Source organism: Lissotriton helveticus, chromosome 7, assembly GCF_964261635.1.
Source record: "Lissotriton helveticus chromosome 7, aLisHel1.1, whole genome shotgun sequence".
NCBI classification, from domain to species: domain Eukaryota; kingdom Metazoa; phylum Chordata; class Amphibia; order Caudata; family Salamandridae; genus Lissotriton; species Lissotriton helveticus.
Genome location: NC_136068.1, coordinates 1,391,594,512 through 1,391,612,988, shown reverse-complemented (window position 1 = coordinate 1,391,612,988; position 18,477 = coordinate 1,391,594,512). Strand labels below are relative to the sequence as shown.

Here is an 18,477-nt window from a genome sequence, read left to right as displayed (position 1 = left end):
CGGATTATATGTGCATGACTTCGAAGAGAAATTTATCCGAGCTGAGACTAACCCCTTCATCGACCACATAAAATTCTGGCGACGCTACATCGACGACGTCCTAGCCATCTGGCAAGGACCAGAAGCAAGACTCAAAGAGTTTATCAGATGGGTAAACTCCTGCGACCCACATTTGAAATTCACCCATTGCTATGACAAACAACACATTGTGTTCCTGGACCTAGAAATTTCAAAAGAGGGCAACGACCTAACATCTAAAACTCACTTCAAACCAACTGCCAAAAACAATCTACTCAGATATGAGAGTTTCCACCCGCGTCCTCTTAGAGAAAATCTACCCTACGGGCAATATTTAAGACTCCGGAGAAACTGCAGCAACTTATCTGACTACAAGGCTCAAGCCCGGGACCTAACCAGCAAACTCAAGCAACGTGGGTACCCCACCAAGATCATCGAAAAGTGCCAAAAGAGGGCTAGGAATCAACCCGAGAGAGGGGCTCCTCAAAGAAAAAACAGTGGAAAACGACCAAATACCACTCACCTGTGTCACAACATACAACACCATTTCTAACCAAGTGAGCAAGTGTATCAACAAACACTGGTCAATAGTGAACACAGGTGCATTCACTTGGGACAAGCCACTGTTTTCTTACAAAAAGGCACCTAATTTGAAAAACAGCCTAGTCTCCACCAGACCAAAAATGAATTCTGTCGACCTGAACCCGAGCATCACCACAATATGGAACCTACCTCCTGTAACAGGACACTTCAAATGCGGAGACTGTAGTGTCTGTCACTTGACAGAGAACACTAAGGCACTGAACTTAGAGGAAGGAAAAGTGTGGGAACAACGTGCACACACGAACTGTAATAGTGCCAATGTAGTGTACCTGATCAAATGTGCCTGCGGGAAATCCTACGTCGGCATGACGACTCGAAAAGTAAAACAACGTACCTGTGAGCACCGCAGCACCATACGGTGCAAGAAAACTGCGACCAAACTAACTGACCACTTTCTCGAGGCTCAACACACACCCAACGACATGAGATGGACCATCATTGAGCAAGTCTCATCTGGACCTAATATCCAGCGGCTCCTTTATGAAAAAGAACAACGTTGGGTTTACAGATTGTCGACCCACAGAACAGGGCTCAATGATAACATTCCATGGCACTCGATTCTCAAATGACACGAGAATCTAACTCTCTGAACCACCCCCTGGTCCAGATAGCCTTTCCTGACAGTATTTGCCCATATCTACAACCCCTGACTTAGGACCACCAAAAAGGGTCCCGTCACATCACCAACCAACTATTTCATAATAGCCTAACCTTCCAGGGCTCTACCATGTCTGTCCCTGACTGTAGTGCAATCCAACCACTCCTTTAATCATTTGGCATTTATCAGCATTAATTTCCCCATTAATCCAACCAGCATTAGGCAATTATCAGTATAAAATTTCAAACCATGTCCCATGCTGCTCGGTTCTACAATTTTGAACCCAGCAGGCAGTATCATTTTCTAATTGTTAATCTAGCCCCCGCCGACTCCCTTAGCGGGAATCGAACCCCTACATTCCAAGGCCTTTTGAACATCCAGAGCCACCGTCTGCAATACTCTGACAGTGACGCTTGCAGCGCCAGCCCACGTGACCGGCATTCAGCCCCGCCCACTGCGGAAGCAGAACACTTACAAACCGGCCCGAGCCCCGTTCTCACTGCTACAGGGCGGAGGACCGCAGTAGGTACACGGCCATTGACCTCGCTACTGAACTGTAAGTAACCATTGTCTAGGGACCGCTGGGCCGCACAGACCCTTGCGCCCGGTCCCGCCTTTTTCCAGCCCCGTTTTTTCAACCCTTTTGTCTATTCGCACGCTATTCATGAAACACTCTACCCTCCTTTGTTTCAGAATACGTTCTTTCTACGAGGATAACCTCTCCCCGCCCTATGAGGTATCCCAATACCCTAATACGAGTAAGCCAATACCCTTGTATGTCTTAAATGTTTTTTGTTTGTGAGTCCAGAATGAGTGAGACATGTTGAGTATGGCAGCACTTGCACGTTAATAATTATTTCGCCCGCACAAATGACATGCGAGATTTTAGCACGCCACATAAACTGAATGATAGCCGCGTGTATTTATTAGATATTGACACACGTAGAACCAGCGATGTGTGCAAGTTGCGGTAAGCAATATACCGCTTTTAATACAGCTCAGGCACCTTCACATCACTGCACTGAGAAGCAGTACCGATATACTGGCGAATGGTACCAATCCTAATGGGATCAACAGCATGCAGACACGAATGTGAGACACTGCACGACGTTACAGGCTTGTACATAGAACAATTATCTGATAATAGTCCCTAATTTCCTTTTCATGTATTTTGATTTTTCGCGCTTACCCAACCGGGTTTAAGCACATACCACAGACATATTTTTGTCACTTATTGTGGTCCCAGAAGGTAGGACAGGGTGCGCCTTTTAGGGGACGCATACCTCCCACCCTCTGGACATCGGTCCTGAAGAAAACCTGGTGAACCTCCACCTTCATGGTTGAAACATGTAGACCTGACAACACATTGAGATACATGGGCTCATAATTACCCTCACTTTATCTCGCACTTTTGATTTTAACATTGTCCAGTTGCTTATAAACAAAACTTTATTTTCCTAAGTTAAACCAGGACAATTTTTAACACACATACTTTTTTCTTTCACGCATCCTCAATCACAACCAGCTCCACTGTAATCAGGTGTTGTAGCACACCCTGATGACGCTAGGTCATTAGGGTGGACCCCGATGATGAAGCATGTCACCACTAGGTGGTGAGTGAGGGGTTTCTTAACAAAAGGAGAGTCCCCCCCTTTTTTGCATCAGCCTGCACCCCATTAGGAACTGACAATTCCACGTGGGTGGTACTCCTTATTTTGTTTTCTATTCTTCTTACACTCACAGATCTCTCCACCTCTTTACCATCTGTGTTAAAAATAATAGGTGATTTCTCGCTTTCTGGTTACAAAATTAATTGGAACAAAAGCGAAGCACTACCCATCTCGAACGGGACCACAATAGCAGCCATTCAAGGTTTTCCCTTTCAATGGAAATCTTCTCATCTCAAATATTTAGGCATACTAGTGAACAAAGGTCTAGAGGGCATGATATGGATAATCTCAATACCCTCATTGCTCAAATGCAACGTGGTTTTGAAAAATGGAAGGCATTGGGTCTCTCAATGTGGGGCATGGTTCAAACCGTGAAAATGGTTACTCTTTCTCGTTTTCTTTATGTCCTCGGCATGCTCCCGATTCAGCTCCCTTTAACTGTGTTACGTTCAATTGATTCTAAGATCTAGAGAAGTGGAGAAGTGTGGCTCACTGGTTAGGTGGAGAAGTGTGGCTCACTGGTTAGGTGGAGAAGTGTGGCTCACTGGTTAGAGCAGGCATACCCTGAAGCAGAGGTCAGACTCGGGACCAGGGTTCAATTCCCGATGCGGCAGGGTCTTGAGCTCAAATGTCCACGGACTCGATAATTCTCGCTTCGGTGCCTGCCCTAATCATGGGTTCACACTCTGCAACTCTGGGCATTAAGCTTGCTTAATCTCCACAATGGCCCCCCGCGGCGGGATGCCTGGCTTTCACCTTGTGGATGCCCTGTAGGGGCTATCTCACAGGGAAAAACCAGGACGGGTTCCCAAGGCAAGTGCCGAGATGCTTCCCGGTGATTCGAGCGCTATATAAGAACATAAAAAAAAAAAAAAATCTAGGGCCCGATGTAGGTAATTTAGTTTTACCACTTCTTAAATACCGAATCATACCGATTCGGTATTTAAGAAGTGGTAAAATGGAGGGAGGGGTGATGTAGGTATTTCAGAATCGGTAAATACCGAATAGTTGAGATTCGGTATTTACCGATTCTGTAAATACCGATTCGGTAATGCCCATTGATTCCTATGGGCATTGAAGCCCATAGGAATCAATGGGCATTACCGAATCGGTATTTACCGATTCGGTAAATACCGATTGCAGCAAGGGTGCAGGGGGTGTCACTTTGACACCCTCTAGAACCCCGAATACAGGCATGTGTGCCATGTGGCACACAGACATGCCCTAAGGGCATTTCTGTCTGTCACATGGCATAGGTGTGCATGCACACATGTGCATGCACACCTGAATTCGGTATTTTACCACCCAATTGGATTGGGTGGTAAAATACCGAATCTGAAAGGCCTATGGGACTCAGAAGTGTCCCACCTATATCTGGAGGTTACCGAATCGGTAAAAATACTGATTCGGTATTTTACCGATTCGGTAAATTTACCGATTCGGTATATTTACCGAATCGGTAAAATAGGCCCCCTACATCCCAATAACCCATTTACCGGTCGGTTATTTCCGAATCGGCCGTTACCGGCCGGTAAATGGCCACCTACATCGGGCCCAAAATCTTTTATATAGACCACTGCTAAACCTCATCTCTCAGCTTCAAAAGTAAAGGCTCATCGCTCCTATGGAGGAATAGGTCTACCTTCAAGTGAACATTATGCTTTGGCATTACAACTTTCTCAAATGTCATATATGCTTCCACATTCATCGGATGCGCGACAGTGGGTACATCTTGAACACTACCTTTCATTAACAAAAGCAGGTCTTGCTGTTTTATATGGCTCGGAATCTCGATCCCCGAGACTCGACTAATCCTATTTTGTCGGCTATGCGCGCTTCCTGGCAAAGGGCACACTGCTTACTGGGCACATCCTCGTCTCCATAGGAAAGCACCATTATGGAATAATTCTGCAATTCCTATTAATAGAAAATCAATTTTTGGCCTATTTGGGAAGCAGCGGGTGTTTCCACCCTAGATCAACTTTTTTCAAATGGTGATATTCAATCATTTGTCCAACTGCAGGAAAAATTTAATTTGCCTGATACTCAACTTTCAAAATATAACCAGTTACGACAATCCTTGCGAAGAAGTCTAGGACCTCCACCATGGCTCTTACCTGACTCACCAATTGTGACATATCTCCACACTTGGGGTAAGATGAAAGGAGCTACATCTGGCTACTACCAAACTCTCACTTCGCATCTTTTTTCTCAACCCTTATCGCAAACTTTAAATACTAAATGGCAAACCTTATTATCGGTCTCTTATACAGATGATAAATGGTCTGACATTCTTAGCAATCTCAATAAGGGTGCTCCTGAAGCACGATTGAAATTTTGCTTATTCAAGATTTTACATGATTGGCACTGGTCACCAACAAAACTGCATAAAGCTAGTTTGCTTCCCCATTCTAACTGCTGGAGATGTGATAGTACTTTTTGTAACATTTCTCATATCATCTGTGAATGTCCTGTAATGCAACCCTTTTGTAATTATGTAGGTAAAACCTTACGTTCCACGATGCCTCTACAAATTCCACTTTTGCATGCTACCATTCTTCTGCATGATACACGACAATCACTTTCTAACCCACAAGCCCGACTTTTACACACAGCCTTAGCTACAGCCAAAATTTGTATATTACGGCAATGGAAATTGCCTCAACCACCATCACAAGAAACATTGATGGTGGCCATGATCCAAACAGCTTCCTACGAACGTATAATATACAACATACAGGATCAATCTGATCTCTTTCTTCGAATATGGTCACCTTCTCTAGCTTCAAATACCGATGCTAACATTAATGATCCTTGGGGGGCGTGGCTTGGCCGGCTGCAAGATGGCCGCACTTTCATCAGTTAGAATCCTGCAGACTTCGTATCAATTACTGCACTACATAACTGATCCCTACCCCCGGGGAGCATCGTGCACCTACCTGGCCTGCTCCGGTGCTTCTACGTGCCTCCCTGGCGAAGATACCTTCCTCGCGGCTGGCGCTGGGCTCCTGTGCTGGGGACTGCCTGCACCTTTGCCGGACCTGCTGCTCCCGATTGGCTTCTCCGCTGCGGGTCTGCTGCCTGACTTCGACGATCGACCCCTGACTTCCGCGGTGAGTCGCGCCTCTGCCCGGGGGTTTGCCGGTGGGGCTGGGGGCCGCCTGCTCTGTGGCCTGGTCGTGCGGAGCTGCGACTCCGTGGGGGCCTTGTTGCACCATCCCGCCACCGCACGGGATGCGACATTGCCGGAGCTCGGCTGTAGGAGCGGTGTGCCCCCGTGTCTCCTCCACTGGTTTCTCTCCCTTCGGTGTGTACCGGCCTCCGCCATCGGGTGTGCTGGGGCCTGCCTGCTGCCGTGATTGTGCTACCTGGAGCGCCTCTACATCAAGGCCTCGCTGAGGCCCGTCTGCCGCTCCCGCCTCCTGGCTCTGAGATTCGCTCCTGGGAGAGGGCGGAGGGAAGGTTGCTCCTTCCTCATCCTGCCGCTCCCGCCTCCTGGCTCTGAGATTTGCTCCTGGGAGAGGGCGGAGGGAAGGTTACTCCTTCTTCATCGCAACGCTCCTGCATGCCAACCTGCTTGAAAACGGGCCCTGCTGCCCTGGGGGGTGCCCTGGAGTTCTGTGGCCGACCTGTAGGGCTGCTCTTTGAAGCTCGGCTCCTCTGGGCCTTGTGATCTGGTCACTGTTGGGCCTGGCTGGGTGGCTGCTGGTGCCCCACCCCACTTGTTTCGGCCTGGTCCTGCTCTTGTGCACTGCTCATAGCCTGCAGATTTGATCCCGAAGAGCCCTTTCTGCCGCTGCCTGGGGCCGGTCAATTGTCCCCTCCTGCTTGGGCCCTGGGGCGCACTGCCCCTTATGGATTTTACGGTCTATGAGAGGTGGCCCCAGGCCCGCTGCGACAGTACCGCTGCCCTGCCTGCTCCAACATCGCCGCCGCACACACTGTCCTGCACGGCATCGCCGCGGCAGCACCTGTATCCCCTACACTGACTGCCGCCTCTGTCCCTGTGTCGCTGACGGGACTGCCTGCCCTGCACTCTTGTCTGTTATCTGGCCACGCCTGCCTGTTGCGGCCCTACTCTGCAGTGCGTGTTGCAGTTGGCCGCCAGCTCTGGAGTGTTGCTGCTTGGCTGGATGGGCGATGGTGTGGCGGACTGTCGTTCTGGCTCCACGTAGGAACTTACCTTTTGACGACTGTGATGGTGCCCTCTCACGTCTGGCTCTCTTCGGGGGGGATCGAGTCTGCTCCTGAATCCGCTGCATGCCCCGCTCTGCTGGCTTGCTGGCCTGGAGTCCAAGGTGGTGCTGACCCAGGTCGTTCCACCATCCACCGGGGCCTACCTAGTTGCCTCCAGGTACTCCCCGCCTCCTCCTCGCTATTCTCAAGGGTGCCTCTTGTATACCCCCTGGAGTTGTTTTGGGAGTAATCCATCCACCTCTCTCTCCCTCTTGTCGCCGGCTATTTGGGCTGCTGCGCTTCTGGCACTTCTTCACCCCTCTGGTCTGTTCCCGGCTTGCTGGAACATTACATCATGGGGAAAAGCGATCCTAAACAGCCCAAGATTGCCTTTGAGCTGTGCAGATCTTCCCGTCAAGACGTTGCGAGCGCTGAGGGTGCCGATTCTGCTATTAACATGGAGGTCCCTCCGTCCCGCGAAGACGATCCCAAGGCCATCATGCTGGACGTCAAATCCACGGTGACGGGTATTGCCGCCCAGCTGGACCAACTCTCGGCCGGCATGGACACGGTGAAGTCCTGTGCGGACTCCCATGACAAGCGATTATTGCATGTTGAAATCAGGGTCTCTGACGTGGAGGATGCTGCCACCCAAGACCGGCAGAAGCTGTTACAGATGGACAAGATCCTTGCCATAATCCGGGACAAGAACGTAGACTTAGAGGCCCGCTCCCGGAGGTGTAACCTCCGCATTACTGGCCTCCCGGAGTCCACAAACATTTCCAAGATGGAGGACTTTGTGGAACAGTTGATCAAGAAACTATTTGGTGACGTCCTGTCCTCGGTCTTCATCGTGGAGCGAGCCCACCGTTCTCTGGGCCCCCGCCCTGGTCCCGGCTTACCCCCGCGTCCTATCATAGCTAAGATCTTGAATTACCGGGACCGGGACGCCATCCTCCGGGCGGCACGTGACAGGGGTGCCATCACCCACCAGGGTAAAGCACTCTCCTTTTACCCTGACTATACCCTCGCAGTGCAGGCCGCTCGGAGAGAATTCCTCCCTGCCAAACGCATCCTTCTCAAGCATGAGGTCTTCTATTCACTGGCCTACCTGGCGAAGCTGAGAGTCCCGATGGGGTCGAAAATACTTATCTTCCCGGACCCTAGAGAGGCCCTGGCGTTTGCTAAACGACTGGACAAAGATGCCCGCTCTTCTCCCTCTACGTCTCAACCTGATGGGTCTGGCCGCCTCAGCGATAATGACTGAGTAGTGCACTATTCACTTTTGAATGTCGCCTCTTTTGAATGATGTCTGACAACTATATTGCTTGGTCACCCTGCTCCTCTGCAGAGGTGTATGCTTAGCCCTGCCATGCCCCCACGGGATGATTCCTTCCTTTCCCACTGTTCTTCTGTATCCTGTTTGCGGGTTCCTGGGGTGGGATGGGTGGTCAACTCAGCCTGAATGGGGGGTTGGAGTGGGTGTGGGGTGGTAGGGGTTAGCCGTTCCGTGGGGTTGGGGAGGGCTGGTGGGGGGGAAGTGGGATGTTTGTTTCCTCCTTGAGGAGGCAGCTTCAGATTGCCGCCATGCTATTGTTCAGCTTTGACTTCGAGTGCTTAACCATGGCCACAGTGTTGTGTTTGGGGCGGCTTTGGTTTGCTGCTGTCTTGTTGTTTGATGTTGCTCTCACATGTTTTCTTATTGACACTGTGCTGTGCGTATTGCCACGGCTTTCCTTGCTTTATCTGCTAGGTCATGTTCCTCAGTGCCTCTCAGCATACATTGCCTTTGCTAGCTGGTTATTGATTGAAGGTCGGCCTGTTGCTCCACTGGCCCCTCCCTCCTCTACCATGCTCCATCCCTTCTGGTTTGTCACACGCTCTGCATGTGTTGCCTGCTGCGGGGCCGCGTACTTCGGACCTCGCCTATCAATTAACTGCTGGTGCGCTCTCCTTCCCCTGCCCGGGCTCTGGCCCCCCTTCGTGTCCGGATCTGTGGTGCCTGCTTCCCCCACCTGTGCGGGCGGACTGCCGCCGCCCTCCCTTCCCCGGCTTCATGGGTGCGCTGTGCCTCCCTTCATGTCCCATCAGCTGGGCTGCATGGTAATCCTACTCGTACCACTCCCCCATGACTGATGTAGTGTGCTGGTCCTAGAATATCCGGGGCCAGAACGATCACCGTAAAGCCCGACTGATCCTTTCTCACCTACAGCGGCACAGGGTGGATATTTGTCTCTTGCAGGAGATGCACCTGCTGCCCGGGACTATTTCTAGACTGCGCTCCCAGTATTGGGGGGAAACCCATTCCGCCACCTACTCTTCCTATGCCAGTTCCTATGCCAGTTCTGATAAGGCGGGGCCTTCCTTGGCAGACCACCCGAGTGATCCAGGACCCAGAAGGCAGATATGTGATTCTCAAAGGCGTGCTCTTTGCACAGCCTGTCACTATTGCCGCGGTCTATGGCCCCAATTGTGACGACGCAGAATTTTTTACACACGTATGGCACCTCATCTCTTCCTGTGGACCTGCTGCTATCCTCTTGGGGGGGGACTTCAATGTCGCTATTTCCGCTTCCTTAGATAGATCGGGGTCTCTCTCGTCTCACCTGTGTGCTACTGCAGCTCTCTTATCCATCCTCTCTGACAATGCGCTTTACGATGCCTGGCGCCACTCTCATCCCGCTGTTAGGGAGGGCACCTGCTTTACTGGAGCCCGGGGTTGTTGGTAGCGTATTGACCTTTGGTTAACCTCGCCGGACGCTCTGTCCTGGCTTATAGACTCGCTGCACATGGCTCGCACCTTTTCTGATCACGCGCCAGTCCAGATTCACATTCGCCCTCCGCACTCCCCACGCCAGGCCTTTACCTGGCGCCTCCCTCCTAATGCCCTGGCGATACTGTCTTTTGTGCGGACATCCAGACAGCGGTCACTAACTATTTCAATCTCAACGTGGGCATTCGTGGCGAATGTATCTCTAAGCAGGACGGTGTGCTTCGTTCTATCCGTGCCACTTTGGCAAAGCTTGAGGTGGAGATTCGAGATCTAGACGCTGCCCAGGCGGCCTGCCCCAGTTCTGAGACGTTAGCCCACCTACGTAAAAAACACACTGAATTCTCGGAGGAGGCTGGATGCAAACTGTCCTTCCTGGGCAGGGAGGGTCGAGCGTGTCGCTTTGGTGAGGGGGACCGCCCGGGTCGTACACTCGCTAACCTTCTTTGCCCTCCGCGTGCCGCTTCTTATGACACGGCCCTGTGTGATGGTGGCCCTGGCAGGACCACTTCCCCGTTGGAAATACAATCTCGCTTTCTTGACTTCTACTCCCAGCTCTTCTCTGCTGGTACTCCCCTGCCGTGTGCAGATTTCGACCAATATTTCAATTCTATTGTGCTAGTTTGGTTGGAGGACTACCATCGCAAATTCCTTGACAATGCGTTCTCCAGGGAAGAGATACTGGCTGCCATCGGTGGTCTCCCTGGTGATAAGGCCCCTGGACTCGATGGCCCTCCGGCCACGTTTTACAAAACTTATACAGACATATTGGTGCCACATCTTGCTGCAATGTACAACGATTCATTGGACAATGGCTCTTTCCTCCTTCTCTTCGCGAGGAGTTGATAACTTTACTTCTGAAACCCGATAAGCCTGCGGACAGTCACGATTCGTATCGCCCACTTTCCTTAATCAATATCGACAACAAAATCTTTGCCAAACTGATCACTTCCCGTCTACTCTTGCTCATGCCCACCATTGCCCTTCCCGACCAATCAGGTTTTATCCCCGGTAGGGCTACCTCGCACAACCTCCGCACCATTTTTTCGGTCCTGCACCAAATGAACCCCAACCTACCGGCCGTCGCCACCTTAGTGGATGCTACGAAGGCGTTTGATACGCTGGAGTGTCCCTTCTTGTTTTACATCTTGCCACGTATGGCCTTCAGCGACATCTTTCTTCGCAAGGTTAAACTCCTTTACACCAGCCCCACGGCGCGTCTCCGTGTAAACGGCCAGATCTCCGACCCTATTCCCATCGCCAGAGGCACACGTCAGGGATGTCACCACACTCACAGAGGCATCGGGTTCTCGTCCCGTTCCCTGCTAGTTTCTATGTATGCGGACGATGTCACAATGTACTTTCGCCATCCTCAGGAGAACCGTAGCCCTTTGGTCCGGGCGATCATTCGCTTTGGTGGGCTGTCGAGTATACAGGTAAACTGGGGCAAGTCGGTTCTTTTTCCCTTGACAGACGCCACTATGCCCTTCATATCTAACTTTCCTTTCGTGTGGGCCTCTGGCCCCACGCGCTATCTGGGTATTTGGATCAGCAAGGATCTGGACGAACTCTGGAGATCAAACTTTGGGCGTGCTGTAGACTGGCTGGAGTCTAGGATTCCATCATGGAGAGACTTCCGCTATCCCTGGCGGGCCGCATCGCAACTGCAAAAATGGTGGTACTCCCTAAATTACTTTATCTGTTTCTAAATATTCCTATTCCCCTTACTTCCCATTTTTTTCCATAAATTACGTTCCTTAATAATCTCACTGGTCTGGGAGGGCAAACAGCCAAGAGTTGCTTATGACATCCTCATCCTGCCCATGGCCGCTGGCGGGATGGCCGCGCCTGACTTCCAGCTTTACACCTTGTGTGCTCAGGCCAGCTTTCTGCACTTTTGGATCCATCCCTCTCCTTATCAGCCGCACGTCGCGGTGGAGACGGACGTGGAGTCTCCCTGGCCCCTTTCCACGGCTCTGTTCGCACCTGCAGTGCGCCCCCGGACTCAGGTCGACACGGTTGCGACGCTGCGATGGGCCTGGTCTGGCCTGCGCAGGTTTTCTGGTGCTCCCCTGCTCTCTGCCAAATGTATGCCCATTGTGAATCACCCGGATTTCCCCTCACTCCAGGCCTCCAGCTTGTCCGCGGGTGCGAAGCGTCTGGGCCTAACGACGATCGCGGACCTTTATCCGGGGAACACCTCTTACACTCTCCCTGATGCCTCGGGTGTACCGGACATGCTTCTCTTTTACCAGTTGCGTGCCACGTGTCGGAAGTTATACTCTACCTTCCCTCAGCCTCTACCCACCATGCATGCTCTGGACTTCATATACACTTTCTCGTCCCCGCATAAACTTGTCACCAAACTATATGCTCTCACTATGGTGTCCGCCCCCATCTCTTCTGATCGTGCTCGGGTGGCATGGGGTGCTGATCTCGGTACCGAAATCTCGCCGGCGTACTGGTTTTACTGTTGTAATCAGACGAAGAAGCTGTTGCCTAACTACCGACTCCGGTTGATTAATTTCAAATATTTGCACAGGCTGTACCGCACCCGGTGCAGCTCCACAAGCTCGGGCTTATACCTGGTGATAACTGTATGCGTTGTGCTGCACCGGCGGCAGATTCTGCTCATCTTGCTTGGCTTTGTCCTAGGGTATCGGACTTCTGGCAGTCGGTGTGTTCCGCAATTTCTGACATCACTAGCGCGGCGGTGCGCCCGGACCCCTCTCTGTGCCTTCTCGGCTTTGTCAAATTCTGCCCTGATGTCTCCCGCCGTCTCATTGCGATGCTGCTGGTCCTTGCTAGGCGTAGGGTGGCCATGTGTTGGGGTCGCCGCACCGCCCCAAAGTTGTATGTTGGTTGGAGGATGCCTCTCGATGCCAGACCCTACTATCGGAATTTGGGATTTAATGCCTGCTAGGTCCCAACCTGTTGACATCTGGGGCCCTCTGGTCACCTACTTACTTTCACGCCCCCGCTCCAGCGGTGCTGCCTCTCCCACGCTCCCCGCCGGCCTTGGGTCTGTGGTGGCCGCCGGTGTTGGTTAGATACCTGCTTTCCCCCGCCCTGCCATGTCTGCTTTCTTCTTCCTATTCCTCTGTCCCCTCCTGCTGTTTTGACCCCCTGTCGCGTCCCCGTGTGTAGGGTAGACTTACGAGGGTGGTGGAGTTGTAGAAATGTTTCTATGGATGCTTACAGGTTTCTACAGCTGACATTTCTGTGTAATGCACTGATTGACTTGTATTGTTACATGTATAACTGCACTGTAATTCTGCGCGTTGTGCCGTGTCTGCTTCGAGTTTCTTCAATAAAGGTTTTCAAAACTTAAAAAAAAAACATTAATTATCCTTCTACACAGTAATTTAATTTCTATTTCTTCTTATTCTCATTCATTATTCATTATTGGTGGTTATAAATATTAACACATATTGTATTTATGGCGTCCTGAACACAGAAGAGGTTATCTACTATTTGTTGTTTTTAATAGCTATTCACAGAACTTTTACATGTCATTCTGTATCTTTTAATATACCATACATGTTTGTTTCTCTGCTTACATTTACATTGTCCACAATATGCCTATTGTTTTCATTTATTGTTTGTACATTTCCCTATATTATCCACTACACTCTCTTTTTCTATCCTTATCTCGTATTTCCTTTTCCTACTCCATCTCCCTTGGTTCTGTAACAATATATGCATATATCTGTAATATAATGTCATTTATTTAATTTTGTTTATGTCAGAGAATATTACTTTTTTTTATTTATTTGAATAAGCATAATTAATTTATGTTATGGTAAGTATTTATCGTATTTTATCTTACCTTATCTTATCTATCTTGTAGAATGTCCTCTCATACATTTATATTTATGTACATCAAATGAAATTACTTAACCCTTATATTCACCTTTTACCTACTCGCATTGCTTTTCTAGAGTGTCTTTTTCCCCTTGGAACATACTCATATTGTATTATGCTGACCTATTTGTACATTTTTCACTTATCGATTTCTTTTGGGATCCTTTCTTTCTTTAACTCTCTCTTCCCCCTCTTCCATTAATTCCATTTATTATGGCCTGAATATAAATCCACATATTTGTCCTTGCATTTATAGGTTTATTTATTTATCAAATTATATATTATGATTAATTATTCTGAAAGTTTTACTTTATGCTTATATATGACAATATTCTTATATATTTATTGTATGATAATACATACAGTTATCATAATATATGTATTAATTATATTTCAAAAAAAAATTGAAACACAAAAATAAAACACATTGTGAAAATACGGTTCCTTATAATGGATGCAAGTTCCTCCATTTTAAGGCCTTTGAGTAACCGTTTTGCTCTATCCTTTCAGTCTGTATCATCGGTGCAACTGTACTTCTCTCCAGGCCTACACAGGACATATTTGCTCTTGGGAAATATGAATGTTCCATCTGCAATGAGAAATGTTGATACAGCAATAGAAATAGGAGCATATGTTTGTTCTTCACTTGTTAGCATACAGGCCAGGCCAGGCCAGGCCAGGGTGCAGTGACTGTGGTCAATGGCTTATTTGTTTGACTTTCTTGTTATGATAGCAGATGTACAGCAGCTAACAAATAGACCGCTGATGTTAACAATCATTGTTTGTACCAAATGCATGACCTTTTGTTCCATATCCAGATGAGTAATCAGAGACAGCCTTATTCTGTAACCAAAAGGCATGTCTGTGTTTGTATTTCTGGCACCAGTTATATACAGTTCTGCTTTTTTGTACTGATCACAAGAATAGTGATGACTAAAGATTTCAGTGTTCTGCACACCACGTATTCATATTTCCAGAGGAACTGGTTCTAAGGGGTACATGATATTCTCCTGAGATCATAAATCATCTTCGACAGTTGGTAATTTGCCATACCTGCTCCCACCCACGCACTTTTCAGCACAACCATATATAAGGCCACCTGTGACTATAAGTTGTCAACTTCACTCATAGCCATATGGAGCTGTGAGGTTGTGTACCCGCTGGAGTGCAATAAATCTTTTTATGTTACAGATACCTCCACCTGCTAGTCTTCCTTGTAGCAAACATATATGTGACAGGTTGGGAAAAGGACCACTTCCACAACTGGCGACCACGAAGGGACCTCTCAGTGGGACATCCAACGGCTAGCTGAGACTGTGATTGAGAGGTGCGATAGAAAATGGACGGATCTTAGGGGGCCCTGCACCAAAGAGACAGAGTTTCTCCGCAGCTGCCATCCAAAGCCTCGACTGACCTCTTGACACAGGATTGCCCAGCAGAGGTCCCCGAACTGATCCTTTCTGAAACAGACGTATTGTCCAAAGGCCACCAGTCGGATGGTTTGAGGACACCACAGATTGGTGGGATTATTCTGTTGCCTATTTTGTTATTAAGAGTGGTTGCTTAAGTTTGGTTACATTGAAAGGTTGGTAGTTTTGGTGAAGCAATAGTTATAACTAAAAATAATAGGAACAATGAAGAAATGCATTTCTAAAACATTTTGTTGTATAGGTTCAGGATACCGGTTGAATGAAAGTGTCCCCACAACTGTTGAAGATAGTCCCGGTTGGATATCAATGATAAAAAAAGGAGTGACCGTGAACTTATACAATAAAATATGGCATGAGTATACTAAAATGGATAAGGAATTATAGTTTCCTATTGATAGTACCTTTTATTTAGCTAAATTACAATATTTACAACGTTTGATGGAACAGAAAATTTGACCGGCTATGTTTAAGGCATTTCAAGTAAGGGAGAAATTGCCAGAACTCGTAGTATGAAAGAAAAACAAGATAAGGATAGGGAGAAAAGAAAAAACAACATTGGCCAAAGTAGCAGAATAAAATCGTGAAAAACTAAGGGAAGAAATTGAACAACACAACTGAGAATTTAGGATAAAAACAGATAAATGTTTTGTCGCGATAGAAAAAAAAGTGCTCCCTTGTCGATAATTGGCAGGATTTTACCTGTCGCCCTTTTTGAAAATCGGAATCACTTCCGCCCCATTCCAGGAATCTGGACTCCTACTCCCCGCTTGCAATGTCATTGGCCAGCGTAAGAATATATGTTGTCCAATTTTCACTGTTGGATCAAAAAAGGTCTCCAGGGATACCATCAGGCCCAGGGGCCTTAGCAGGAACGATTGCATCCAGGGCGGTCAATATGTCATCTCTAGTGAATGAGAGATCGATTGGTGTTTGGAGTGGGACCAGTACTGACAGTTCGTTGTTAACATTACGAAGGGTTGAATAAAGGGTTCCAAAATGGGTTTGCCACTCATTGGCTGGGATAATATTATCCTAAGGGGGGGACCTTTCGTGATTGCCCTTGCCTACAAGTAACCAAAACAGCCTGGGATCTGGGTGCAAAATAGACTCCCCTAGTTCTTCTCACTTCCTACCGTACCAATCTCTCTTGGTCTTGAACTGCGCCTCAGTTCCCGAATTAACGGAATTTCCTTTTGCCTCAGAGCTGGGCTGTTTTTTCCAGGATCTACACTTCTTTGAAAACCCTGAGGTACTTTTGGCTGATTTGGCCTGGTTCAAGTGAACCTTATTCGAGGGTACAATAACATTTCTTGATAAGTGATTGCAAAACGAGGGATTTAGGGCACTACAACTAGATGGTGTAGACTGATCGCTTGTCCGAGAGAACAGCACCTCTAGGTTGCTCTCAAGGTCGCACTTTAGGGTGCTGAGTTTTTGTTCATCAGCCATGATTGCGGGCCATTTGAGCCGGCGTTTGTCATTTGATGGAATCACCTCCATTGTGGCAAGAAGAACAGGAGCTGTCCTTGCCTTTTCACCCCAAGGATGCTCCATTGTCGGGCTAAGAGGGTTGTGGTCACTCTCGCATGCCTGAAGTATAGACATGTCTGCTACATTTGGCCATAGCGTGAGGTCCACAAGTATGTATTCTATCCTACTTAATACATTTGGCCCGACAAAAGTCATTCCTCCACTCCCATTTGCGGCCCGTAGCCTATGTGCAAGAGGTAAATAATTCAGCTGGAGGGCTGCCTGTGACCACTTCTTTATTGGGGGGTAAGTTCAGAGGGGGAACCGACCACTTACTATCCTCCTCGGTAACCTCGAGGATATCCTTCCAGTCAAGGGGCTCAAAGGTTACATTGAAATCACCTCTCACAATTGAGGGAAAAGATGCCTGCCTTGTGTCAAATACCTCATCTAGGGCCTGCGGGGTTGGAGATCTGCCTGATCTTGTGCTCCTTGCCTAGGCATTGAAAATGTTGATGCATTTACCCAATGGACCTTTGAGTCTAACCCAGAGGATGTCAGAATTGTTGGTTGGGAGCTCCTCAGTGGCACAATTTAGTGTGATGTTAATCAAAATGAGGAGCCCTAGAGAGGGACGGCCGTGCTTGGAGGGGACAGCCGGTTTATGAAAAGTTACGAAACCTGGGATAAAAGTAGGGGGCAAACTCCAGGTATTCTGTAGAATACCAATCTTGTGTTGGTTAATGAGCTCCTGCCAATGCGGGAGGTCTATTTTCCCCCTGATGCCCGCCATATTCCATGAGGCCATTTTAAATTTCCTTTAAACTAAGGGAAGCAATGGATTAGAAGTGGTTGACAACGTGGCAGGTCGGGCTATGTAGCCGAGCAGATGGGAAAATAGGATCGCAACACCAGACTGATTATCGTCTCTCAATTGTTGAGTAGTATGAGCAAGTAAGGGGGGATGGTTAATAGGAGTTGCTAGCTTGTGCTCGACGGGGTGGCCTTCTGGGCTCATCAAAGTCAAAGGGAAGGTAACATCTTGGTCAATATTAGGAGGACGCACACCTCTTCGGGGGAGCTCAGGGGGTAGTCAATCGTTATGCGAGAGTCGTGTGTCCCTAAGTAGCGCTGCTGTGCTCTTGAGAGTAGCTGCAAAGGGAGTGATGTTAAGTTTCAATTGGATATTGGTGGTATGTAGGCGGCAAGTTCTAGCTTCTAGAGCAACTAGATTATGCACAAAATGTTAATTTACAAGGGTGAGTTCTATTGCGTCAAAAATACTGTTGCTCAGGACGCATCTTCTTGCCCTCCTAATGTCGTCCCTGATCACTGATCGACAACCCCTAACATGCCTCATCCAATGCATGCCTTTGTTCTTAAGGGCCTCCACGCTCATTAGTCATATAAATGATACACTGAGGGGCATGGGGGGGATTGGACGGGGCCTAGGAACTGGAAACACCTTGCTACTACTAGTGATCTGATGGAGTGGTTCTTTCATGGTGGCCACCATGGGCCCAATCGGCCCCCTAATGGTCCCTCTTGGACAGTCTAGATATTTATCCTGAGGGGTAGCGTATTACGGAGATCCCCTTCCCAACGGCCAGTATTATAACTCGGAGGAGTGATGTTGGAGGGTGGAATGTTGCATTTCGACCTAGGGCTGCAGGAAGTGGGCTGGTTAGGGTTCGTGGTCCTAATTATGCCAGATGGACCCCTGGGTAACTCTGGCTCCATACTGTTGTGATCTGCAACTATAAGATAAAATTTAGAGATAAGGGCATTCAGAGCTCCTATTGTTTCTAGTGATGTTCCTCTGGAGTTCAGAGTTGGTTGGGGATATTTCAGTAACCACCGGCCTATAGTTGCCATGGT

General features: G+C 48.5%; 1 protein-coding gene across 6 annotated transcripts in view; it reads right to left on the bottom strand.

The window, feature by feature from the left end:
- WDR45B (WD repeat domain 45B) overlaps positions 1-18,477 on the bottom strand; it is an 830,957-nt gene that overhangs the window by 170,182 nt on the left and 642,298 nt on the right. Inside the window, exon 11 of one of the 6 annotated variants that reach the window (XM_078654714.1) lies at positions 13,432-14,288. The exons of the other annotated variants lie outside the window; for them this stretch is intronic. Within the exon in view, the coding sequence (XP_078510840.1) occupies positions 14,206-14,288 (83 nt within the window). The 3' untranslated portion in view covers positions 13,432-14,205. Of the gene's footprint in view, positions 1-13,431; positions 14,289-18,477 lie in introns of those variants that run through there. 6 annotated transcript variants of the gene reach the window in all.